General features: G+C 44.3%; 1 protein-coding gene across 2 annotated transcripts in view; it reads left to right on the top strand.

Annotated features, from left to right (window-relative positions):
• The first annotated feature begins 10,536 nt into the window (after positions 1-10,536).
• LOC147615005 (uncharacterized) overlaps positions 10,537-27,962 on the top strand; it is a 78,598-nt gene continuing 61,172 nt past the window's right edge. For both annotated transcript variants that reach the window (XM_086780288.1, XM_086780287.1), the window contains exons 1-4: positions 10,537-10,975; positions 12,348-12,584; positions 13,277-13,372; positions 13,571-13,623. In XM_086780288.1, coding sequence (XP_086636414.1) covers positions 10,829-10,975; positions 12,348-12,584; positions 13,277-13,372; positions 13,571-13,623 — 533 coding nt within the window. In that variant the 5' untranslated portion in view covers positions 10,537-10,828. The remainder of the gene's footprint in view (positions 10,976-12,347; positions 12,585-13,276; positions 13,373-13,570; positions 13,624-27,962) is intronic.

Genomic DNA, 27,962 nt, shown 5'->3' with positions numbered 1-27,962 from the left:
GAGGGAAGTTTTTTCGGGTTCGGTTTTGGAAGAACCGAGGGATTAGTCTCTTGTCCGGATATCTGTGGTGGGTTCTGCCCCTTGAGTGAGAGGTTCTGCCCTGCGCAAGAAGTGCTACTTCTGGTGCTAGCACCCCCGGAATTCGTTGCACGAAAGAGGCAGGGATCTTTCACCCGTCTTGTTAAGCCTCTCTTCCTACCTTAATCTTTATGCTTCATTTATTGTGTAAGACCTTATTGGTGTTGATGATCCCCTTTGTTCTTGTGCCTTACAATATTGATGTGCTACAAGCATGCCATCGTGTTCTCTTGCACACTTCTTTGTAGGCCCATCATGATGTTTTTTATAGTACAATGGTATTAAAATAAAAAGAACCTGTAAGACCTTATTGGTGTTGATGATCCCCTTTGTTCTTGTGCCTTACAATATTGATGTGCTACAAGCATGCCATCGTGTTCTCTTGCACACTTCTTTGTAGGCCCGTCATGATGTTTTTTATAGTACAATGGTATTAAAATAAAAAGAACCTCAATAAAGAAGAAAACTTGATTTTGTGTGTCTTCATATTCTTAATAGTATTATAAAATAAACTATCTCAAATTCTTAATCAAGATTGAATGTATGTGTATTAGGAGGCCTATAATCAAGTTCAAGGCTTAGAAGTATTTTGCTTTCCTTGAAGGATTAATATGTATGAGAAAGAGAGAGAGTCTCACTGCTAGGTCAAGAATCAACACTTCAATGGTTCTAGACCACCTAGCTAATGTCACCTAGCCGAGCTATCTATATGTGCCCAATGCCATAACTGCACATCTGTCTAAATTCAATGTGGAAGTTACTCTGGAAGAGCCAGAGTACTGTCTGAAAAGATTCTAGATAGGCATCAAGAGCCTATTGGTTAGTAGTAGTAATACATGAAAAACTCATGTGAAGGAAAACATCACTAGTACCACTCACCTATAGACCAAGATGGCAGGAAAAGACACAAGAGAGTTGACCCCTCCCAACTAGAACAATCCAAAAGGCCTTCATATGGATGGGCCTAGAGCAGTGGGGTAAGTAGAAGAAAAACCAATGAGATACATCATCAAATCTATGAGCATGATGCCATTGCTCTGGAGATATTCGAAACCTCATGCTTTTGCTCTACCAAGATGGTAGTCTTAGCCATATATAGAGCACACATCAAATTTTCAAGGGCCAAAGTAATAGAAGTGGAGCATAGGAGGCCAGAAGTAATAGAAGTGGAGCATAGGAGGCTAGAAGAGAAGATTGATCTCAGACACATCACCATAAGTAGATGCAATAGATAATATAAGCCTAGGTATAATACAAGAATGAAGATAGAATTTGGATATGGTGGCATTAATATAAGCCTAGATATAATATAATCCTAGGTACAATACAAGAATGAAGATCGAATTTGGGTATGGTGGAATTAATCCAACAATTGACCCAAGCAAGAAAGGATGGGAACAAATTTGAGTAATGATGGATCTATAGTAGTTTATGATGATTTGAGTAATGATGGATCTATAGTAGTTTATGATGATTTGTCTTGTTTCCCACTCTTGCCTCTCTTTGATTTATCTTATTTCTTACTAGCGTCTCTTTAATTTTTTATTGTTTACTGCTCTTGCCTAGCCAATGTAACTTGTAAGGTCCCAATTTCTTTTGCCATGCTTTTATTGGTTTGTTATAAACCCAACATCTATGTTTGGATCCTCCTCTATTGTTGTAGCTTAACCTTTAGGAATACTAGCTCCTTGTGGGCACATCCTCTAATGCCACGTTTGTAGCATTCTAGTGTTGGGACAATAGAGCACGTGAAGGTTAGCGGATCCAAGAATTAGAACTTTAGGATCGTGTCACCCATGGCTTTGAGACTTAGGGCCTCCAAGTAGCTTCAAGGAACTCTAGGGGCATGTAGGCCTCAAATGAGAGGCCTTGGCTCTCCATCGTCATCTTCTTGTCTTTCCCTTTCCTATAATCATTTTTCCACTCTCGGTTCTTGCACTATACCTATCTTTGCAGAGCTTTACTGATATTCAAATCAAGGCATACACATGTGGCAATTCTTGCATCAACGGGCATACATCTGTGACTCTAATTAACTTTCTACTTTTTGGGATCATTTAATCGATTGTGTGCCAGGATTGTTATGGTCTAATGATTGGGTCAACAATCCAACCTTGAAGGTGATTCAACCCCACAGGCAATCTTTCTGTGCAGGCAATCCTAGAATCGAATCGATCCAACTGTGCAGTCAATCATAGAATCTGATTGATCCCAAACTGATCCTTGAGATCTCCTAACCAAAACTTGTAAATCTATCTATGCTTTCCCGAGAATACACCACGCACCCCATTAAATAGAAGAGAACTTTACAATTATGTGAAGCAAAAAAACTACGTGGTGCCTATTTATATTCACAAGTTGTAAGTAGGTGGGTTGTGTGGAGGCGATGAAGAGCTGCTACTACTGGATGTCTACACCATTTCTCAATAGCAGGATTTCTTGGCATCCAAAGTGATGAGTGAAGTAATAGGGTCAGATCGATGTGTAGTGCTTTGTTTACCCACTTGATGATGTGGCATAATCTTGGATTGATGATCCTTTAAGTTGGATCCGAATCCTTCAAGTTGGATCGAGCGAATTGGATTGAGCGATCACACAGGCTGAGTCGATCAATTCAAGAAGCAAGCAAGTAATTCAATAATTTGAGGGATTCCAGAAGTAGGATCATTGGCGATTATAGAGATAGGATCATCGATCCATGCTGATGATTCCATACGTTTGGCAATCCAAGAAGCAAATGATCCTAAAGTTGGATCGGTGATTCATCAAGTAGGATTGTTTCAGAGATGGATCATTACGATCCCAAATTTTTTCTTTGGAAATTTTTAAGTGCTGGTGCTTAGGTTTCAACAAGTTTTTGTGCTTAATGTTGCATCGTGTAGCGTTATTACCCTAGTCATGCTCAATGCAAATTTTTCATACTGTGCAAGACAATCCATGGGCTTTTGATGTCGACGTTTTTGTAGCCTATGTGTCATGTGCATGAGCGATGTGGCATTTTTCAAGTGCTTGGGAAGCCAATGAATAAAAGAGTGCATAATACATGTGTGTGACACCTAAATTCTATTGAAAATAACGTCCTAATTGAGCATGTGGTGCAAACAATAATGTGAGCAGAAGGTCTAGGGTTTTTGATGGTGGTGAGGTTCATAAAAATTATTTCTATTAGTCCTTTGAGTATCTTGGGGATGTAACTTCTATTAGTCCTTTGAGTATCTTGGGGATGTAACTATATCACTCCTCCTTATGATTTGGACTTGACTCTTATGCCTACCACATCCCACATAGGTGACTCAACTCAATGTTTATGTTTGTCTCTTTAGCACAAGTGACTCGCCTTATGGAAAATGGAATTGTACATTGATGTACTAGTAATATGACTCCCTAAAGAATTATGATTGGGCTTTTACAACTTGACTCTTATCTCTTATGCCTTAAGGCTTGTTTTGGTGGTTTGAATTTGCCATTGGTGCATTTTGGCATCTAGCAACTTGGGTGACTTGACTTAAGAGTCAGATACTTACCTTGATAGCATTGCTCTGTCTCACTAGTCTTTTAACCAACATCTTTAGCTTTAATATTTAAGTTAAGGGTGTATTCATAATCGTGACAATCTTGGCTTCTACTTAGGTTAGGAATGAGCCTTTGATGGTCCTTGGGCCTTCTTGTGCTAGAGCAGTCCTTACACCATGCTCATCAAAGGTTTTGACGAGTAGGGATGCTGAGATTTTGTATAGAGCTGAAGAAGAGAGTAGATGTTGCATTTTCTTCTGGAGCTATTCCTACTCTTCCACAGTCCATGTGTGCTCAATCTTATCTTTCCCTTAATCTTGCTTTTTGGTCATCTATATCTTCTTTTAGTATGACTTGTTGATGTATGATCCTTGAGCATGATCATGATTTTGTTAACCTTTAATTTGTCACTCTAGGAGGGTTGCATCTTTGTGTGGATTGCATCCTTGGCACTCAGATTTTGCTTCTTCCTTGGTTGTATCCTTGGGCTATTAGTGACCTTTATGTGGTCACCCATCCCTATGTTGTTGGATCACTAATTGGCTTTTGGCTTCTTCTTAGCTTAGGGATCCATATCAACTTGTCGTTGACTTTAATCAGCATTTTCAAGATACTTTTCTTTCGAATCCACACCTATTTAGGCCTTTTGTTCTTGGGATTTGATTATTTGGGTGGTGGGCATAACATGAGTTGGCTCCCTTGGCTCCTTAGGTATTCACACTTTCTTTATCTGATTCCTTGAGACTTTATAAGAGACTAAGGTAGGAGGATTTAAAGAATTGGTTGTTGGCCTCTAGTTTCTCTTACAGTGTCTCCTTGGTTTTTTTTCTGAAGCTTTTCCTCTTTTGGTTGGACTTTTGCCTTCTTGGCTTTTGGTTTTACGGGACATGGAGAGGGTTGGTTGGATGAGGCCTTGAGTTTATGGATAATTGCACTTATCGGATTGATGGGACATGCTTCTAATAGTGTTAATAACTTTTGGATCTCAATAGAGATATATCCTAGCTCACCTTCTTGAGAAGAATGCTTAAATTCTATTTTGGTTGTCGCATACCAACCTACCAATAATCATACTATCCCTTGTAACCATACCTCAACCTCCACCTACACCAACCTACGAGTACCCGTATTATTCCTCGTAGCCATTACCTCAACCTCCGCCATATAGCCACACCAAACCCTAAACAATCAAATACAATTAAACCAATGCAAATTGCAAAGTCTAGATTTCAGCCTAGTATGTTCCTAGGGAGTTTAGAAAGCATGTAGAACTCTAGGGTTAGGGTTTTTGTGTTGATTACAATAGAAAAAACAGCATGAGGCAATGGACAATGAATTTCTCAAGACTTTATCCAACGAAGAGTTACGGCATGAGTATGAGACTATGTAGAGTTTTTGGAGATGGGAAGACGAAGAATGATACAAAAGGGAAAAAGAACGCTATGCCTAGTCCCACTTGGTTACAAAATCACACTTATGTGCTTGTAAACGAGATCAAGCCAATGGGTCCTACAAAGTCAATACCTCATTTGGTGAAAGGTCTTATAGACATAATTAGTTTTGTAAGGCATTGTATCCTTTTATTAGGGAATGGTGAAGCCTCGAGGGGTTCACCTAAAAATATGTAAGTATGGCATGTGAGAGTTCAAATGAAGGGGTTTTTTAATTCAACAATTTAAGGTAAATTTATAGAAATACATTAATAGAAGGCATTTTTTAAATCGATTTTGGAAAAAAAATCCAAAAGTCTATAAACGAAAAGGGTTCATTTCATTCATAAAAAATTTACAAGTAAGGGGTTTTCTATATACCCCTTGAATGCACGTGATACTACATAGGGTTTCTTAGTAGTGCATCCACTAAGGGTGAAGTGCTAGCACACATCACAACATTTGACATATTCCATTGCATCACCAACAAAGAGTGTTAGCCACCATAGTCCTGCAAATAGGACTTTGCTAGCTATGATGTCTCCTTCAAAGTGTCCTCTCACAACTCTTACATGAGCTTGTTCTAGAATAAATCACACAACCACTCACACTTGCCTCACACACACAATACAAATAAGAGATGAACTCCTATTGATACCAACTTCAAATTGGCACTAAGCTCTTAAAGAGCACGAATCAAACATAACTTTTAATAAGCACACTAAACGAGTAAGCAACATGATGTTAATCACAACGAGATAATGTAATCAAGCTATTAATCACTCTAATTAAGCTTAAGAAAGGAGTTATGAAACAAGCATACAAATAAGCTTGACACATCTCACTACGTTCTCATTATCATAAAACTCTTTATATAAAAGATGTGTGAGAGTGTACAAGTATATAGGACTCACTTGAAGCATCTTGAGTCACAATCCTACGATGCAAAGGATGCAAACATCTTCTCCTAAGTTTGAGCCACCTCCCTTTCTCAAAGAGATACCTATAAATTAATGAGATTCCATGCAAGTACCAAATTACCTTAGACTTTTATAAAGGATTTTAGCCTTAGACTTTAAGAACTCCCATGTCACAAGCCTTCACAAAGACACTTGATCAGACTTACCTATAATTTCAACACTTCTATGCCTCTTACAAACACAAACATGAGAATTAAAAAAACCTAATTTCCCTCATGTTTGTGTTTGTTGGTGCTGGGGAAGGAGGGATGGAATGCCTCTTTTTCTCTCTTTCTCATGTTTATGTCTGCACATGGTTGAGAGAGAGAGAGAGAGAGAGAGAGAGAGAGAGAGAGAGAGAGAGAGATTCCAACCCTTCTTCTACACATGGTTGAGAGAGAGAGAGAGAGAGAGAGAGAGAGAGAGAGAGAGAGAGAGAGAGAGAGAGAGAGAGAGATTCCAACCCTTCTTCTCCACTTCCTAGAAACTTAAACATAAGAATAATGAGAGTAATATCTCAAACATAAGAATAATGAGAGGGAGGGTTTTTATAATTCTCTCCACGTGGTGGAGAAGAAGGCTTGAAACTCTCTCTCCCTCTCATGCTTGTGTTTGCATGTGGTGGAGAAAAAGGCTTGGAAACTCTCTCTCTCTCTCTCTCTCTCTCTCTCTCTCTCTCTCTCTCTCTCTCTCCCCCCCCCCCCCTTTATAGATATAAATTTATAATCTTTTGGATGAGATTTGCCTTGTGCACATTTTCTATTCAGGGCTTGGGGTGGGGGGAGATATTTCCTTCTTTCCCTAGTTTTGATGGATCCATTATCGTTTGGGTGCTTACAGAGACACATATAACGGCATGCTATTTCACTGTTGTTGTGATTGACATATTCCAAGGAATTTAGGGTTTTAACCTTCAACTATCGAGATTTTCCCTCTCTTTTAAATGCCATAGTTGTCATTGTTCCTTTTGGCTAAGTTTAATCATAAATGTATACAAGCACAAAATGTTTTCCAACTTCTGGTTTAATATTTAGGGAAAACTTTTCTAGAAGGCTTACATTGTAGTTGTCTAAGGAAGATGTCCATGAGGATATGTAATTGCATATGGTATGTAGAGGTGCTGTGGGTTTTAATCTATCAGTTATAATGGTTAAGGGTTTTTTGGGAAATGTGCCCTCGTGTGGGGAAATGGCTTTTTAATCTATTAGTTATAATGTTTAAGGGTTTTTGAGAAATGAGCCCTGTGTAGGGAATCTCATAAGCTTAAGTCAATGGGTTTCCAAAATGGGCTTTGGCATGTGTATGGGATGGACATAAGTGTGTGGATAGCAGGTTAATCATCCATTGTGCTACTTCATGGAAAAGTTGAATCATGTGTTCAAGACCTATGGTTCTTTGACCACTTGAATGGTGGGTTAGGGGCTAGACAAAGAAACTTTGAGGTGGTACCGCTCGAGATTCTTGTGGGAAAGGCCTTATTACAATGGACATTACGTGAGAAACTTAAAGGCTATTCAAAGTCAAGTGATGTATAGTGTGTACAAATAGACCTCCTAAGTTTAGGATAACAAGTAGTAATGTCTAGTGTGTACAACTATACCTCCTAAGTTTAGGATAACAAGTAGTAATGTCTAGTGTGTACAACTATACCTCCTAAGTTTAGGATACCAAGTGTAAAGTATGATGCCATAGGTTTTATGAATTATAGGCATCTAAATAGTTGGATAGTTATTGCTTGAAGTATAACTAGCATAAATAATTGGATCGTTTGTGTTGGGCTCAATGTCATCAAATGTATTGTATCCATAATGACAGAATTAAAGATTCAAAACTATACAAGGTAACCAAAGAGGTGAATGGATTGTGATAGTTATTTGAATGCTTAATGAAGTATAACAAGCATAAATAATTGGATTGTGTGTGTGTTGGGATCAATGTCATCAAATGTATTGCATTCATAAATGACATAGTTAACGATTTAAAAGTGTACAAGCTAACCCAAGAGCTGAATGGATTGTGATGTGTACTTTGGAGTGTACATTGGAAATAGTCTAATGAAGCACATATAGCCCCAAATTTTAGACTTGTCTAAACTTATGATTCTCCTTTATTATTGTAAAATTTATGAAAGTAGCTATTATATGTAGTAAGATAAGCTTGAATAACTTGGAAATGATGACGTCAATCTAGATGGCCTTAACAATTGTTACCTTAAAATGGTGACCTTAATAATTGTTACCTTAACAATTGTGACCTTAACAATTGTGACCTTAACAATTGTTACCTTAAAATGGTGACATTTCAAACTGTGTAAAAAAAATAAAAAGGGCCAATGTTTGAAATGGTGACTGGAATCATTGCCCCACGAGTTTGACACTAGTATTATAAACAATGATGGAGTAAAGAACTCTAGTTTATTGAAACTAGGTAGAAAATAGGGACTGTATGGATTATATGAAGAGCGTGCAAAATAAATTAAGGGCTAATGTTTGAAATGGTGACTGGCATCATTGCCCCATGAGTTTGACACTAGTATTATGAACAATGATGGAGTAAAGAACTCCAGTTTATTAAAACTATGTAGAAAACAGGGACTGTATGGAATATGAAGAACATGCAAAATAAATTAAAAAGTGTAAAAAAGACACTATTTTTTTTTTTCAAAAGGATTAAAGTTTGAAATCTACAACATTGCCATAGTTTATTGAAACTTGTTAGAAAAAAGGGGTTGTATGGAATATATAAAGAACATGCAAAATAAATCTAACAATGTTTTTTTTATGGAATATATAAAGAACATGCAAATAAATATGACAACATTTTTTTATGTAGGAAAGAAATTATCAGGTTTTTATGAGTACATTTGGTGGAGATTTTAGTAGTTACTTGATAAAAAACCATCTAAAAAAAGTAGTTACTTGATAAAAACCATCTAAAAAAAGTGATATAGTGGTATCAACATAACAAATCAACATGAAGTGACTAAAATATTACTAAATATCTTCTATGTGACATGCTTTGCACCTAGGTGATATGTTGACAATTTCATTCATAAAGATAATGAAAAATAAAGAGTTTATGATAGAGTTTGGGTTGTATGATATGCAATAGTTTTTGGGAGAAGGGTACTCTGAGAAGGGAAAATGTTTTTTTGAACTCTTTGCAATATGCCAAATTGTTACTAAATTTTCTCAAAGAAGATTTTGAAATATGATATTTTCCTCTAAAGCTATGCAAACACTAAGAAATACGTGAAGAGATCAACAAATTAAAACCACATAGGCAAGTTGAGAAGTCTTTAGAGATGAACGCATTGAAAACACATTTTAGAAATAAAGGCAAGTTGAGAAGTCTTTAGAGTTAAGAAAGATGTTTTTGGGAGGACATAAAAGCTTGCATCTTCCCTATGCTATGAGACGACATGGAAAAGAAAGATGAACGATTGTCCACTTAAAGTCTTTATTTTATTATTATGAGTTAATCTATGTGCTTTCTCTTATGGGTCATGGTTGTTATGGCACCAACAATCTCAGTTCAAATCTCAAGCTACATCAAACATAGCTTTAGTGTCTCAAGGAAGAGCTCGAAGATATAAAAAAAAAAAACTTTGGCTCTACAATGGAAAAAATGGTCCGACATTTATATGATTTGTTAGTTGAAGCTATAATAGAACAAGGAAACCAATGTAGACTAGCCCATTTTCCTTGTTTTATTTCAAGCTAATAGCAACATTCAAAACAATAAAAAAGTTAGTTAGGCTTTCTTTTAACAAGGGCTAAGGGCTTCTTGTACAAGAATCATCATAAAGAATGGACATAGGGATTGTGAGGCCTGTTTATACAAGAATCATCATAATGAAAGGACATAGGGATTGTGAGGGGAGTGGGTTTATCTCAAAATACCCCTTATTGTACTAGAAGACAAGGCCATCAACAAAGCATCTAGTTGATATAGGATGTGAAAGGGGACATTTAGGCTAAAGGATGCTTCACATTTTTGCAAAATCTAGTTTAGGTGGTGTAGATTCGATCAAGGTACAATTGAAGGTGTTGCATAGGCTTACAAAAGAGTGCCCTAATTGTTAAAGATTATCAAGGTTTTTATTGCTTGTTTTTTTTAAGTGGAGTTGAAAAGCAAATCCTAAGCGTGTTTTTATGAATGTAATGGTGGCGTTGTCCATGGGTGTGTAGTGTAGTGGCATTTGTTTGTATTGGTCGAAATCCTAACTTAGCTACACCAGCTCGGGTGCATAGGCAAAACGAGAAATTGCCTATTTATGATGATCACTTTGGGTTGGGCACATATGGTTGTATCATCCACCTTCTATGGGAAATTGCATGTTTATGATCGCTTTGGGTCAAGAGTGCATGCCCACGCAGTTACGACGGGACACAATTGTTAGATTTGTGTGTGACAATCAAGCATGCCTGTTCAAATTCGGCAGTCACATGAATGAGCGTTTGTTAGCTGGGAAACGACTTTCATTTGGGGACGTGTGAAGCCACCCTTACTGGTGGGGGCATCCTATGAGGCATGATGGTGCTCACAAAAGTTTTATGACTCGAGAGAGGAGCTTGTTCCTCAAGGGGGAAAAAAGATGAAGACTTAGTTAAATTGAAACATAAAACTGGATTAAGACTTGGGATGCGTTAATCCAAAAGCACCTGATGCAGAGAAGAGGCAAGACACGACGTATTTTCTTTTCTCGCCATAGCTAAGTCCGAGAAGTTTACAGACATGGAGGTGGACGATGGCCTCTGATCATCTCCGACTGTGTTCGTGCGCTCAATTCTCCATCCCCATCTCCTCCTTCTGCTTCTTTTCTGTGCGATTTGCTTTGCCTGCAAGATGTCATGGCTGAGGTCTGCGATCAGCAAGGCAGCCGAGGTTGGGGGCAAGAACATCGGCCCCAACCTCTCTCGCACTGTGAGGAGTGTTGCGCAGCACGCAGGACAGGCAGTCGCAGGGGGCGCAAAGATCGTCCAAGATCGCCTCGTAAGTTGTACCCTAGCTTTTTCCTCTGGCTTCAGACTCAGTGTTTTCTGCATTTATAATTCTTCAAATTAGGGTTTACAGAACTGTCTGTAAAATGTCTGTCCGTTAAGGGGCTCCTCTTTCAAAATTGGGCTTTTCAGAGACGTCTGTTGCCCAAGAGCACGCGGCCAAACCTCTGCTTACATAAGTATTTACAATCACCAATTAAAAGTTCAGATTTTTCCCGTGTAGAAAACATACATTAAACAAATGATGAGGTGGGAATCACAACCTAGCTTGATATACTTTCAATGTGTGCGCGCACGCGCGTGTGGGGGAATTGAAGCTGCAGTTTTTTTTTTCTCCCCCTTACAAGAATAGTCCTTATATTCGTTAAAAGAAAATCCACCAACAGGCGTGATACAGCCCTATCCATGACAGTAAGAAAATGAAGGGGGGCTCCCTCCATAGCTGGCTTCTCTCGGAGGGAGGCCACAATGGAGGGGGAGGAGGGGGAAGCCAAACAGGTGGCCAGGAATGCTAGATGACCGTGCCCTTGATGAAGAAGGGTCTAGTGCTTCAGGTGCGGAAGAAGGCTGCCCGATGTCTCTGCATGCACAGTGAGTCCCCTGCCAGGTGCTCCAGGTGTCCTGGCAGGGTGTGAATGAGCTGAAGTTGCAGGTTATTCACAAGAATGTCCACTAGGCATGTGGGAAAGGGTGCTTGGCAGACCAGGTAAGTGGTGGCGTGAGGTAATTGGGAGGGATAGCAGTAGCCATGCTTAGTGGATGGAATAAATATGCCCATTAATATCATTCAGATAGGATTTGCATCTCTTGACAAGCTGCTGGGTAATTCTGGCAGTTTGACGTATCCCTTACTCTGTATGGATGATGTCACCTTCTGCATAGAAAACTGATCAGGGCTGTCCCATCACCAGTTTCATTAATCCATCTGCTATTTCTACCTTGTGCTCAGGCCCATCAATGTGCTCAGCAGTCCGCTCTGCCATCTTTCCATTGCGAGCACCAACTCTGAGGTCATAATTAAGCCCAGGAATTCGTTGCCAGCCTCCAGAGTGCCAAAGAATCAACACCCCCAGTTGCGTATACCTATCTGGTGTCTACTCCTTGTGGCTCTTAGCAGCAATGTACATGGAAGTCTTGTATGAGATCAAGCATACAAAACGACGTAGAGTATGAAAAAGAGGATACTCAAGGCACTCTTTCAGTGTATTAAAATGTAACTGACAAAAGAGAGGTGGGACATGGTTGGGGAGGGGGGCATGGAATTTTGTGATTCAACTGCAATTTTACCAGAAAACTTATTTGAAGGATGTTGAGTCTCACAATGTCATAGTTTCTTGTATTAAAACATGCTCGTTGTGGATTAGGTGGGACGGAATCTCAACAGTTCCAAAAATGCGATCAAAAGGCTGGATGAAGTTGCTCAGAGTGCACGGGGTATTGAAAGAGTTCAAGCTTTGGCAAGGTGGCTTGGTGCTCTTAAAGAACTGGGGAGAGACTCTAAGCCTTTACCAACAGTGGCAGAAAGTCGGTCTGTGGATGGTGAAGATTTGCCAGTTCCTTTATCTCAAGATGAACTCTCTTCACCTAGACAAGCATCCAAGGTATGTTTTTCTCCTTTGATTATAAAGGGTTGTCTAGTCACTATTGATAAATGCTGTTAGGATGTTTTTGAGCATGTGAACAGTTTTGTGTAGCCTTGTTTGATAACTTTATGCTAAGAATGTGATAAATGACGCTCAAATGAAACTCATTGAAGGAATTTCACGGCCAGTCTTCACCTTCACTACAGAAAGGGGTATCTCAGCATGCCCAGAGGGCTTTCGACTTCTCGTCTGCTTCCTCATCTGGCCAAGCATGTGATGGGGCATTTGATTGTTGCAGATTGGGCAGCTTGTTTTTGCCAAGGCTGCCTGCTTGCAATCTGTTGGTCCTGCTGCGCCCACATGCTAGAGAGTTGTGTAGGGCGCTGGTGTGTCACACTTTGCCCTGCCTTTATGGTTAACTGCTTTTTTTGCTGCGTGGCCGCTGCCATCTCTCTGCGTACGAAGCAGTGTTGTGCACAATTGTTGTTAAGAAGTTTCTCTGTACCCAATGCCTCTGTGAAGATGTCAGCAATCTGATCCTGTGTGCTGACATACACCATTGTTGCTGGTGTCTTTTCTTTACAACTTTGTATCCATCCTTGTTGTTGTTTGCAAAGCTTTTAAATTATAGGCAAATTTTGTGTCACAAACAGTGACTTGCTATTGCATGCTTGCATGCATGAAAGTGAAATTAAGCACTTGGTTTGCAGGTCCTATTCTATGACTTTGATGGTGATGGGGAACCCATGAATTTTCGAGAAGTATTTTTGCGCAGCCATGCAATTGAGAACATAGTAACATCAATGGTACATAATACAATCCTGAGTTTGTGCACATTTAGGTTGTCGTGAAGATGTAAATGGTAACTAGTTAGTATGTGTGTGTGTGTGTGTGTGCATGTATGTTATGTATGTATATAATTCTTTTAACCTAATATGTTGTATTCCATGTGCCAATGTAAAGATCGGCCGGGCTTATTGTTGTTCTTTTGTTTGATAATATAGATTCTGGAAGCTCCAGCAGATGAGGAGGTCAACCTTTTGTTAGAAATTTTTGGGTGAGTTTTGTTCTGCGTTCTAGTAAATTGTTTTACTTGATAATGGTTGCGTAGAGAGTTTCAATTCCTACATGCTGATTGAACCCATTCTTGGAGTTAGCATCACATACAACCCATGATTCAAAATATCTAGTTCAAACACTTTTGAGAGTGCCCCGTGGAAAGCCCAACCACATTTCATGGGCCTAATCATCCTCTCTATCTAAGGAGGTAGAACATGATGGATTAGCTTTCATCAGGACTAGTTAAGGACACGTTGTAACTTGTGGCTTGCACATTCGTATGACAGAGCCCCTCTTATCTTATGTACTCAGCTTGTGCCATTGTGGCCTTACTCCTCCTGTCTGCCAACCAAACCTATAATATCAAAGGCTTTGCAGAAGTCAAAAAGCAGCAATTTATGTTTTATGTCAGCCCTCTGACCCAGCAGTGTTAAGATAAAACAGGTTTTGGGCACCTGGGCAGCAGCCACCAGCTTCTGTCAATGACTGGCTGCCCAAGGACCAAGCAGCTTCACACATGTTTCTGGGTAGTGGGCAGGTTGAACTGTCTGGGTAGTGCACAGGTCAGACAGTGTACGGGTGTCCATAGGCAAGCCAGGCAGCAGGTGTGAGCAGGGCAGGCAAAGCATTAACCCTCAACTTTACCTCGGTTCATGTTTAAGATAAAAATTTGAAGTTGAAACTTGAAAATCATCTGGCGAAGCAGCTTGACCAGCTTTCATACCTCTGATCTGTGCAATGTGGGTCAAAGCAATTATGCACTGAATCGATTAAGCAATTACTAGGTTCCAATAATTAGGATGCACGCCTTCATTCTCCCTGGTGGAGTATTTCCTTCACTGATATAAGGAGGGAATACAATGGCTTGTTCATCGATACCTTACTGTGCTTTCACAATTATCAAACTGGGAACTCTCTGAAGATTTCTGGCAAGTTCCTTCCCAGCCATAGTCACAAGAAACATTTCATATATTTTGTAGTTTCGTAGTTTTGAAGGGTTTCGTTTGGTCCCCCCTGGATGAAATGGAGAGGTTTTGAAGTGACTTGTTATATAAATATAAGTCTATAACATAGAAAGTGTCAAAAATCGGGAAAAAGTATGAAAACAGGCATGTAGTGGAGAAATTGCAAAAAAAATCAGCAATTGGGTGTGCAAGTAGTGGAAATTGAAGAGCTAAATGATAAATTGGGGAACATTCTTGATTGAAAGTGAAATTGGACAAACTTTGACTTTTGTTTCTGGTTTTGGGTCAAAAAAACATTTACCAAATCCCCCCTCCCTCCCTCCCTCCCTCCCCCTCTCCCCCCCCCCCCCCCCCTCGCGCGGCGCCTTCCCTTGCTAAAATGTCAAGTTTGGGCGAAACGAGGTTTCAGCCAAGAAATTTCGCCTTGTTTCGAAACCTTTCGGCATAGAAGTGTTTTGTGGATTTCGTAGGGGACAAAATGCATCTTTATGTTACTATGGTCCGAGCCTATCCGGTTCCATCTGGCTACTCCACCAGGTTCCATCCATCTTTGTGGGAATTCTGCTGATATCCGTCCAACCGGCTGTTCTAAGCTTTCTGCTGTCCGCATTCTGCTGAAGAATAGGGGAGGCAAGTATGAGATGATGACATATTGGGGCCATGCACCTCTTTGTAGGAAAAAAAATGCCCCCTTTAGCTGCTCAGGCCCTGGGGGTATTACCCACTTTTTCCCCTCTTAAGGGGTGTTTTACCCCTCAGCCCTGCATTGGTACTTCTAGGATCCAGGGAGCTGATCTAGGGCACCTGGGAGATTCTCAATGGCCTCCCTTAGTTTTACAAAATGTGGAGCATCTGGTCTGACGTATGGGGCATTTGCAATTCTTCATTTCCAGCTTGCTTCTTTTGTTTTTGTAGTTCTTGATTCTTCTTGTCTTCTTCTGACTTTTCTTTTAGCCTTCTTTGTCCTCTCTTGCAAATCAATCTAGGCCTTTTGTTCTTGGGTTCCAGCTGAGAGTAGAGAGCTTCCCATTCTCGCTTAATACTATCTTGTCGTTCTGTGCTTGTCCAGTGTCATATGGCCTGTGCCTCTGGCCGGCTATAACCTGTCCTTGGCTTGCACTTACAATTAACTGGTGTGTGCGAACTCCAACCTACAGCCTTTGTAAGGGGTCACAAAGGTCTGCTAACCCTAACTCTCCTATGCTTCCCTGTCCATGTCATCAGTTGTCTTGGCATGCTGATGATGATGATCAGATAGGCATACAGCTAGTCTACCTTTTTGCATGAGTTTATTTTGTTGGTCTTTTTCCATGGTCCATTTTCCATGGCCTAGTACAACATGGAACTCTTGTGCCACCTTTGGCCTCATTTAATATAACTTTCTTTCTTTCTCTCTCTTTCTCCCCATATCTAGAACATACGTCAGAGAGAGGCATTCCCACATGGGGTGGACATTGATCCATTCATGAGGAGGGTGACAAGACGAGTTTTGTCCATTTCTTTATATATGCAAGGTGCGGGCCTCGTTTACCATTTTCATGTTTGTTTTTTACATCCAGTTTACTCATGGATTACATATATCAGTTTTTTATCTCATAGACTCCTTGTCTCTTTTGTAGATACAATAGAAGACGAGAGAGAGAGAAATTGCACAACTCAAATGTTGCTCATTGTAATAGAACCACTTGCATGACGTGTACATGCTAATCCCAGGTTTAATCCCTGAAGGGCAACAGAAAAAACAGATCTTTTAGGGCATGAGCAGGGCACAAGAGGACCCTGGAAGTTATCCCAAGGATAAAGGGACTGGTTGGCAGGCTGCTCAGGGGACTTCTGGCGCTGTTGGCTGAATGTGGATTTTGTTGGACTTTTCTGCTGGCCGACAGCAGGTTGGCCAGTTGGGGGCTGCTCTTGAGGTCTATAAAAGGCGTTTGCCATTGAACCATTAGACTCATTCAGTCCTTTATGGGCTGGATCACTAGACTAGTGTAACGTGCAGAAGCTCTGGGGAGTCTTCTTTCAGCCCTAAACACTCTTGGAAACCTTCTGATGCAAAAACGCACCATCTGATGCAAAAACGCAGGTAGAGAGAGAGTAGAGAGAGAGAGAGAGAGAAGTGCTGGAAAATTCAGTATAATCTATGGTACAAAAAGGGTACATGTCTGCAGCCATGGGCTGCCTTCATAAAAAGGTGGTTAACCCCAAAATCTGTCCCCTATGGGACCTCTAAGGATCCAAACCCCTAGTGGGATTGAATGACTACAACATAGATCATGTGGCCCTATTTATATGGGTCTTTGGACACTCTTTATGCTGGCCGACTGCTGGTCGGCCAGTTCCATGTCCATACCAGCTATTCAGCACTGCCCGACTTATTGTAAATGCTGCCCGACTGGATCTACTACTTGTTTATGATGCGCCTGCTGCCCACACTCTGCTGACGTCAGCCGACAGCTCTTCTGGCAGCCAGCATCCTCTGTCCTGCAGCCGACAGCCATCTGATCCATGCTTTGCTCCAAGTTCTGCTCCATGTCCACCTCAGATGCTACGCCTGAAGCTCCTACATTCTGGTTCTACCTTTCTTCTACTGGTTCATGGTCTTTATCTGTTTGCCTCTTCTGGATCTAGCCCTGAGAATGTCCATGTGTGATGCACATGACATCCCCCTCTGCTAAACTTGATGACGGGAATCCAACCTGCTCTTGGATGACTGTCATCATCCCAATCCTGTCCCGAAGTCCCTCTGTCATCATCCATCCCTGGCAAACCTTTTTCTCTGAAAACCCGGCCTGTTCTCCAAACCACTCTGTCTCTGATGAAGATCTATGCATCTGGTCTTCCTCTAGTCCACAATCCATTCCTGCCCTGACTCTGAACACCGTCTTGGTCTTCATTCCTGGAACTGAGTCTGGCACTCTCACATCACCCTTGGAGGATCAACCTCCCTTGGGACCGTTACCTGAGAACCTATCTGGCCCACGGAACTGCCATCCCCATCTGGCACTGTGTGGAACACCACCAACCAACCTCCTGGGAGTTCTTCCCGCTTCTGTGCTCCTCGCCTTGGGCTTCGAATCCGTGTACTTTCCTGTACCTTGGACCTGTACACCATCATCTGGGACTGATTCAGCGTTTAGCTTTGCTGAGCTTGATGCTCTGATACCAATGTAACATGCGGAAGCTCTGGGGAGTCTTCTTTCAGCCCTAAACACTCTTGGAAACCTTCTGATGCAAAAACGCACCATCTGATGCAAAAACGCAAGTAGAGAGAGAGTAGAGAGAGAGTAGAGAGAGAGAGAGAGAGAAGTGCTGGAAAATTCAGTATAATCTATGGTACAAAAAGGGTACATGTCTGCAGCCATGGGCTGCCTTCATAAAAAGGTGGTTAACCCCAAAATCTGTCCCCTATGGGACCTCTAAGGATCCAAACCCCTAGTGGGATTGAATGACTACAACATAGATCATGTGGCCCTATTTATATGGGTCTTTGGACACTCTTTATGCTGGCCGACTGCTGGTCGGCCAGTTCCATGTCCATACCAGCTATTCAGCGCTGCCCGACTTATTGTAAATGCTGCCCGACTGGATCTACTACTTGTTTATGATGCGCCTGCTGCCCACACTCTGCTGACGTCAGCCAATAGCTCTTCTGGCAGCCAGCATCCTCTGTCCTGCGCCGACAGCCATCTGATCCATGCTTTGCTCCAAGTCCTGCTCCATGTCCACCTCAGATGCTACGCCTGAAGCTCCTACATTCTGGTTCTACCTATCTTCTACTGGTTCATGGTCTTTATCTGTTTGCCTCTTCTGGATCTAGCCCTGAGAATGTCCATGGCATCTGTGATGCACATGACAGCTAGAACTTCATGGATGACAACCTTTTCAAGGGGCAACCTATGGCTTGCCAAAGTTGTACACGTTTTTGTACTATATAGATACTAAAAACTCCGTTCTCTCTCCCTCTTCTGTTTAGGGCTGAAAGAAGACTCCCAGAGCTTCCACATGTTGACTTGGTATTAGAGCTTCAGGCTGATTCTGAGATATGGTTGCTGCCCATGTCCCACCCACCCTTATTGCATCGCGCATGTATGAAACCATCGTCCATGTCTTGATCTTTTGGTAGTGTGGTTACCAGGCAACATTGTATCAGTATCAGGTTCAGCAAGGCTAAACACTGATGGTGTCCTAGGTGAAGGTGCACAATCCAAGAAGAGTAATGCAAGACATGGAAGAAGTTCCCAGGAGGTTGGTTGGTGGTGTTCCACAAGACCCAAGGGGAATGGCAGTCTTGTGAGTCGGATGCCACTCGGGGCATACTAGGAAAGGCTTTCAGGCAATGGTTCCAAGGGAGGATGATCTTCCAAGGGGTGGAGTGAGAGTGCTAGACTCAATACTTAGGAAGTACAAAATGAACATGAAATAAACTATGAAAGTACTGAGCTAGTGGGGGGGTTTGATGGATGGAGAACTATTGCTAGAGGCTCAGTATGCAACCTATATGCGTAGGGTATACAAAAAAGCAATGCAGATTTGTTTAGCTCCAACCAGTACCATAATGGGGGTGTAATATGTGATACATAGGCGATGGTGAGGCAAAAATACCTCGGAGCATGATCTCCGGGTGTGAGTGTAAGTGAGCTAGCCGCTTCTGGATATGGTGCTGATGTCGAGCCCGTATCTCTGTGATCTCCCTCTGATGTAGTCTAGGAGTCTGGTAGCCTGGTGCTCTTGGTCTCCGTCTGGCTCGGAGGTCCCCAGTGCGCTGAAGTGTAACCCCCTCGTGTGTCAGGGTAGGCACTGGGATAGATCTCTGGAAGAAATCAGTGAGCTGGAGCTGTCGCCCACCTCTCCCTGTGGTATGAGTCCGTAGCAGTGTTTCTCTGTGGCGTTGTCTCTCTCGCAAGAACTGGCCAAATCTGCGCTGGTCTGCGGACTCCATGATCTGGCGGAGTGAGGGATGTCCACTGAAGATGGTGGTGTATCTCTCTCTAATGACACTATATGCTCTGCAACTGCATACATAATGTTCCTCACTCTCAACCTCCTCCTTGCATAGTATGCATATCCTCTCTGCTCTGGGAATCCGTGTTGCCCTACCTGCCTCAATCTCAAGCTGGTGTGATGACACTCTGAGCTGGCCAATCGCCACTCGGGCACTGTGAGGCATGTACACATCCATGTATCCATGTCTCTGTATGAATCCATCCGCTGAGATACGCATAAACTGATCTGTGTAGTATAGCATCTTCGGCGGTAGAGGCTGACTAGGTGTAATCCAAGTCTCTTGAGTGTATCGCTGCCATAAATCTTGCCGAATGACTCTGTTCCTCTCACTGTAAGAGAGCTGGATGTGTGGTGCATGTATATCATACTGGAAAGGTGGTAGGTGATCTATGTCAAGACCATGCTGAGTGAGCCACTGTATCATTTGTGAATACCATGATCTCCTATCTCCACTCTTACGAGCTGCCTGGACGCCTCAAAAGCTCTATGTGAGAGTTGATTTGATGGCATATTTCTGATCCTCTGTATGAAGCTGATCGTCTGGAAGAGGGCCTCTACTAGCATGGAGGTGCAACAAACTCCGTCCGGACAATGTCATGTGGGACGGAGGGTTTGCTGCGGATCATCCGTGAGAGCATGAGAATCTGAGGCCTCTCTATCTGAGACCATGTGGAGGTGGCGAGCCCAGGTGCCCATATTGCTGCAGCATACATCAAAGGAGGGGTGACTAGTGTGTCAAACAACCACCCCTTCGTGCGGGGCTCCTGGAAGTGTGCCTGGTGACACTGTCTCTCTAGCATGGCCAGAGCTATGTGAGCCTATCCCTGGCTGCCTGTGCCATAGTAAATCTTTCTGGCGGAGTCGTAAATGTAATCCCCAGGTACGCATATGAGTCTACCACCTCTACCTGTCCTCCTGCTAGCGTGAAGATGGCCTGTTGTCGAACCGGCCCTGAGGTGTGGAAAATCATGGCCTTGGTTTTCCCAAGGTTCACTGTAAGCCCCCTCTGTGTGCAGAAGTCGTCGAGTGCATGGAGATGGTGCTGTAGTCCCATCTGCGACTTAGAGACGAGAATAATATCATCTGCATATAGCATAGTGTGGACTGTGGTACCTGAGATGTCTACCCCGTCCCCACCACCGTGACCAATGAAGTCAGCCACCTCATCGATGTATAGCCCAAATAGTGTAGGAGAGAGTGGGCATCCTTGCTTCACACCTATGGTGCTAGCAATAACATTAGATAGCCCCACGGGGCATCGTATGCGCCCGAGGACCTGCTCATATAAAGCATAGATGCCCCAAACCATCTCTGATGGGATCCCCAATGATTGTAGGCACTAGAAGAGTCTCTCTCGTGGCACCGTGTCAAATGCTTTGCAGAAATCCACAAAGCAGCATTATAATCTCTTCTCTCGCGCCCTAGCTTGGTCAATCAGACATCTCAGAGTGAATATATGGTCAATAGTGGAGAAAGCTCGTGGGAAATCCAGCCTGCCCTGGTGCTCGCAGTCCCTCCTTCTCTGCATGTGAGCTCAACTCTGCCTCGAGCACTACGTCATAAAGTTTGATAGTCCTGTAGTTGCTGGGGTCTAGCATGTCTCCGGCTTTGTGGAGAGGCAGGATGGTGTGCATAGTCCACTCAGCTGGTAGGCCCTCCACTAGTGCCCTATTAAAGAGGTGAGCAACAAAGGGTCCCAGTGTGTTAGTTGCATAAATAAGATGCTCACTCTGTATACCTGTGTGGTGAGTCGATCTCCCATGCTGTAACCGGCGGATAGCTCTCTCTACCATCGAGGCGGTAAAGAAAGTAGAGGTGTTAGGGCGGGACTCCTGTGGTTGTGGTATGGGTGGCTGTTGAGGGATATGGTAGAGGCTCTTTCCATATGTGTGCCATGTGTGTGGATCCTCAATTGGGGTACGAGGGCGAGGCTCTCTCATCGTGCGCCATGCAGTGGCTGCATCTCTGCTCATGAGTGGGCGGTATTTATCCCAGTACTGTGCCTCCTCATATGCATGCCTCTTACGACGTGTGAGGGTCTTCATCTGTCGGCTCGCCTGTCTCTGTGTAATGGTCCCCAGTGCTCTCTGGGCACGGAGGTGTCTATATAGCTCTTTGCACTCATCATCATACCACCGATTTTGGGGCATGCTCCTAGATCTATTTGTGTGTGCAATGTGTGTGTGATGGGGGAAGCTGCGGGTGGCGGCCGTATGTAGTAGAGATGACAGCTGGGTGGTGAGAGTGTCTAGAGGTGACATGGGATCCATCTGGAGTAGCCCGTCATATACATGATGCTCATATATGTCTGCCAAGTCATGGGTGAAGTAGAAAGTTGTATGCGATGCCTGTGTGGGCTGTGTGGGTGCTGGTGTGGAGCTCGCCTGTGACAGTAAGAGGTACGTGTGATCCGCACCAATAGGAGAGGGGGGGATGGTGAAAGATGTCACTGCCTGTGTGGTCTCCATGGACCCCATGATGTGGTCCACTGTGCTCCCCCCCCCCCCCCCCCCGATCGTGGAAAGCATGTCAATGCTCCTGAATCCTGCCACTGTCTCATCCCGTTATAAATAACGAGATGGTGTCGCGCTCCCAGCTCAAGTAAGTGATGACCATATCTGGTGTTATCCGGCTCCATGTCCTCTGACACCCTGCAAGCTCCCGTGTCCTCCACCTCTAGTGTGTGCATCACCTCGGGGTGCTCGAAATCATAAATGTTGCACTGTCGGCTCTGTGTCCGTGCATTGAAGTCCCCCATAAGGAGGACTTCCCCCAGGTTGGAGTAGTGTATGATCTCATCTGAAAGGGCTGCATATGGTGACTCTCCCAATGGCCCTGTGTCCTCCTCCTCCCCTCTACTCTCCTCCTCTGCTGTCATGGCATATCTCGATCCTCTAGGAGAGAAGTAGCATAGAGCAATGTATAACACCCTGTCTGCCGAGAGTTGTAGTTTGATCCACATGTATCTAGCGTCATGGTCACGTGCTACCACCTGTAGGCGCTCCTGTAGCCCTCGCTTGAAGAGTACCGCTATACCTCCAGATCCTCTTGATGTGCTCTGCCGTGTGGTCCCCTTGTATGTAAACTCCCACTGATAGCCATCTACTTTGGGTAGCCCCCTCTCTGGGCTCTGGTGCGTCTCTGTAAGTTGTATGATGTCCCGTCTCTCCATGACCTCCTCCTGTTAGAAGTCATCTCCTGTCTAGATTTATACACTAGGGCCTTTGTTGTGGGTGTGCCCGCCCGTACAAGGTGTTTTATCATTTTTCCTCACTCCCCGCACGACTGGGAGGTGGCCGACTGCTGTTGATCTGGCTGACTGGAGATGTGTCTGGTCGTGGAGTTCTCAGGGCCAGTCGGCCTGCTGTAGGCAGCCGACTGCACATGTAGGGGGCATATAAATAGGCCCCCAAGCCCCATACCACGCTTGTATCATATTCGGGATCTTCTTGTGTATATCAGAGCAGAGTTACACGCCTACATCTCTCTCTCTCTTGTGCTGTTTTTCTGCTTGCATTTTTTGCTCTCGTGTTCCCAGATTTGGTCATCATCTCCGCTGCGTATTCTGACATGGTATCAGAGCCTAGGCTCTAGATAGGTCTTGGGATTTGTGTGAGCAAGAGGGGGACTGTTTTGTGGCTGATTGGTGGGCTGTTTTGGACTGTTCGGGAAGAGGAGAAGCAAGAGGACGGCGGGCTGATTTGCTGGACAGCCACTTGCAGGTTTTAGTTCTTCTTTGTTCCCACCTACCCACCCTATTCAAAGTACATCCCCGCAATGGCAGATCTGTTTGAGATGGCCGAGAGACATGTGAAGATGCGGACACTCCCCACGTTCCCAGTGGACCGTCAGTTGGATGGGAGTAACTACGGCATATGGAAGGTGATGATGGAATCTGTTCTGGAGTCTTACGACCTCGCTGATTTCGTCGTCGTCGGTGTTCCACGGTCGGAAGTAGAGGAAGGGGAGTTACCGTCGACCCGAAAGGACCGGGAGGCTCAGTCACAGATGTGGGATCGTGTCATTCTCAACTGCACACCGCAGGTAATCAATCATGTAAAGCATATGACGCTGGCCAGAGGTATATGGCAGCATTTGGCCTCACTTTACAACAGGGTGTCGCCCATGAAGAGGATTTCCTTGGAAGTACAGATGCGGGTTATGAGCCTTGCAAAGTCGTCGACGATGCGGGAGCATATTAACAAGCTGCAGGCTCTTCAGCAGGAAGTTCTTCAGGCTGGGAAGGAGATATCGTCAGAGGACATGGCCATAACGTTGCTGTCACATTTGCTCTCTTCGTACTCAGCATTTTACTCCTCTTTGATTACCAGTGGTGGCAGGCTCAGCACCATCACGTGGGAGGAGCTTGTGCCCATGGTCCTGGACCAGGAGGAACGATTCACGAACCCTCCTCAGGGTGGAGGTTCGGAGGCCTTTACTGGCCAACGGTCGAAAGGCCGTAACTCGGGCAAAGGGAAGGCTTCATCGGAGAAGTCTTCTGAGAAGAAGTCTGACACTGACCGCGAGAAACTGAAGGCAGAGAGGACCTGTAATGATTGTGGCGAGAAAGGCCACTATTGGAGGCAGTGTCCCAAGCGGAAGACCGAGAAGGGTGAAGATTCCTCAGCAGCAATCATGAAGACTTCGGCTTTTGTGCACCTTGAGGTGGTGGACACGATGTTTCATTTTCTTCAGGCAGGGAGGAGATTGGAGGACTCTCCGCAACAACGGATACTCGGGAGTGGATTCTAGACAGTGGTGCTTCTAGGCACACGACTCCTTCCCATTCCGGTTTACAGGATCTCTGCAGGCTTTCTGGTCACATTCTTACTGGGGATACATCCACTATCCCAGTTCACAGTGAGGGCAGGATGAAGATAGTTCCCGATGGCAGGGGGGGGCGCGGGGGGGGGGGAACATTCCTCCTAGGTGTTGTTTGTTCCGGCACTTGGTTTTCATCTGTTGTCAGTGCATCAGGTTTGCAAGACTGGCGTACGGGTGGAGTTTGATGAGCATTTTATTGCTCTCCGGGACAAAGCAACAGGCCAGGAGGTTTGGGAAGGCGGAGTGGAGAATGGAGTTTATAAGCTTTCAGCACTCTCTCTCCCAGGTCCTCAAGTTTGTGATGAGTGGCAGTCTGGTAATGGCCACTTGTGTGTGGATACGCTGCAGGAGCGGGCTTTTTGAGACCACGTGGTGGATAGCTTGCCAGTAGATGGCAGCAGTTGGCAGGAACTTTCCAGTACTGATGTTGGTAGTTCTTGTGTTCGTCAGTCAGAGGAAGTTGAACAGGTCACTTATGCTCTGATGTCTCGTAGTGTTCGGGACATAGAACTTCCAGTTGTTGAGGATGTTCTTTCCACGGGGACCTTTCGGAAAGCCAAGCAGGTGGCAGGTGCTTACTTGCAGAAGGAGGTGGTTTCTCCAGGCTTTGTGGTTCCGGATTCAGAGGGGGTGGTTGACAGGTTTCATCAGGTTTCCAGGCACCGTAACAGGTGTTGATCCTTGTGAGCAGTGTGATGACTCTGTGATTCAGAAGCTGTATGGTTCATTGATCTGGTTGATGGACACCAGATTGGACGGGAGCTTCTTGATGAGGCGGTTGAGCTCATGGTTGCAGATGACTCTTTGGGAGGCAGGATTGCGTTTCCTGTGGTTTTTGCGGCGTGCGAAGGATCATGGACTCTTGTACACAGGAGGGGGATTGTTGGATGGAGTCCGACTCCACGGTTGGAGTGACTCAGTTTGGGGAGGAGATCCGGACACGAGGGGATCTACTTCAGGCCCAGGAGCAGTTTTACGGAGCAGTTGGAGACAGTCATCCTTTGCCTTGTCGAGAACAGAGGCAGAGTACCGGGCTGTTTGTGATGCTGTTTGTGAGGTGGTGAAGATACAGAGGTTGCATCGTAGGTTTGGGCTTCCACTGGAGGAACCCATGGTCATCGAGAGACACTTTGTTCGTGAACAGATCGTTGCTGATGACATCTTGCTAGAGTTCTGTTCGACGGAGGACAGTACGGTGGACCTCTTCACGAAGTCGCTATCTCAGGATTTGCTCAGGCGGCACCCCAGCTCCTTGTGGTTGGTTTCACAGCCAGGAGCTGAGAGGGGGTGTTAGAAGTCATCTCCTGTCTAGATTTATACACCAGGGCCTTTGTTGTGGGTGTGCCCGCCCGTATGAGGTGTTTTATCATTTTTCCTCACTCCCCGCATTTTTCCCCTATTTTTTCCCATTTTTCTGTGGCTTGGGAGGCAGCCCATGTGTGCTGGCCGACTGCTGAACTGGTCCACGACTGCATCTGGGAGGTGGCCGACTGCTGTTGATCTGGCCGACTGGAGATGTGTCTGGTCGTGGAGTTCTCAGGGCTAGTCGGCCTGCTGTAGGCAGCCGACTGCACATGTAGGGGGCATATAAATAGGCCCCCAGCCCCCATACCACACTTGTATCATATTCAGGATCTTCTTGTGTATATCAGAGTAGAGTTACACGCCTACATCTCTCTCTCTCTCTTGTGCTGTTTTTCTGCCTACGTTTTTTGCTCGTGTTCCCAGATTTGGTCATCATCTCCACTGCGTATTCTGACACCTCCATCCTCCCAAGATGTGTCCAAAGTGCTCCATTGCAGTTCCAAACTGCTATGTGTATCTGTGAATCTGGATCCTCCATAGCCGATAGGCTGCCTGGCGCTAATTGGTGGCCTTGCCATCGATGATGACACGGCAGAATGCTCTCTTGCCCTCCGGGCCTGGAGGACTCTCGGCGTGCATTTTTTTGTGTGTTCTATCTGCATCCTTGTAAGGTCATCATCCAAATAGATGGGATCTCCCTGTAATCCTTGTAGAATCACCCTCTTCCTCATGAAGGTGACCCTCTCTGTCTCTCCTGCAAACTGTAGGATGAGGGCTCGCTTGCGTGTTGAGTCTTTCCCGGCTCTCCATGCTTTGGTGAAGGGGAGAGGGTCCTCTTTCTTGTAGCCGAGCTTCGTGCATAGAAGCTTTCCATCTTTCTCGGGAGTGGAGTCGGGTGTCTTGGCTATACCTGTGACTCGAATGTTGAGGCGGCGGGCCTTCCTCATCTTCTCCTCCTCAATGGTGGTGTGAATGATTTGGTGTTCTTCCCTTTGAGTCTCCTCCCTCACTTCTTTACGGATGTTCTTCTTCACCACTTCAACCCATCCTGACTGCTTGGCTTCGAGTTTTCCCTCCATGTCCTATGTGATCTCCTTGGAGATCTCTTCTTTGATGGCCGTGAGGGTGTTGTCATTGATCTCCCCTTCTTCCTTCTCGGTGTTCTTGACGGCTACCAGTTCCACTTTCAATGCACTCACCTCCTCCTTGAGTGCCATGTTCTCTTGTTCAAGGTCCGTGACCTGTGCTTCGAGGGCCATGATGTGCCGGTGTAATTTGTTCTCCACCTCATTGAGGTTGGAATCGGATGTCTTCTTGTTCTCCTTGATTAGTGTCTTCATTGCCGTCTCGAGGGCCTCGAGCTTCTCTTGGAGACTCGGAGCCATTCCTTGAGATTACTCTGCAGCGTTTCCCACAGGCACAGAGAGAGAGAGAGAGAGAGAGAGAGAGAGAGAGAGAGAGAGAGAGAAATGAAATGAAATAATATATTAACGTCTCTAAGAGACCATAATGACCTATGAGACCAAAACTGAGAGTACATCTGAAGTTGATGTCTCATCAAAGAGAACAACTAAATGAGACTAAAAAGTACAATAAACTGATTGTCCTATAGTTATAACAACAAAACTGTAAGACTCCGAGATGATACTGAGTAGAAAATACTGGAAAATGTATATCAGGTAGATCCATGTATGCTGATTAGTTGAAGTGTTGCCCTCTCCTTAGATCAAGTATCTCCACCATGGGGCTGTCTAGAATGGAGAGGTCGTAGAAGCGAGGTAGGTGCCTCCGATGCCGAGCAATAATGGCTTTGATCTGGTGATGGTGAGGATGCCGTGGTCGGGATCTTGGTGGGCGTGGCCGACAAGCACGACATAAGATAAGTGCTCTATCAGTGGTGACTCCCCCTTGGGAGCATGGTCAGTGCCCTGATGGCCCAATGGAGGAGGTATCAGGAGGTGTGTGGGTTGGGTTGCTAGTGCTGGTGCTGGTGCCGCAGAAATCTGTCAGGGTTCACTGTCTAGGTACATCATGGCTTGGCCTCCTATCTGCCAAGAGGGTCTCTCTGTGTCTCCTGAGCTCAAGTAGAAACAATCCCAGGCATCTCTGATCCTCAAACTCCATGACCCTGCGTAACGGCCCAAAACCCTCTCGGAAGAGGCAGTGATATCTCCCTCGGATCTCATAATAGACTATACATCGGCAAATGTAGTGTTCCTTTGTCTCTACCTCTTGGTAG

This window comes from Cibotium barometz, chromosome 41 (genome assembly GCF_041138505.1).
Source record: "Cibotium barometz isolate CiBa-2024 chromosome 41, ASM4113850v1, whole genome shotgun sequence".
NCBI lineage: Eukaryota > Viridiplantae > Streptophyta > Polypodiopsida > Cyatheales > Cibotiaceae > Cibotium > Cibotium barometz.
This window is presented reverse-complemented; position numbering and strand designations above follow the sequence as displayed.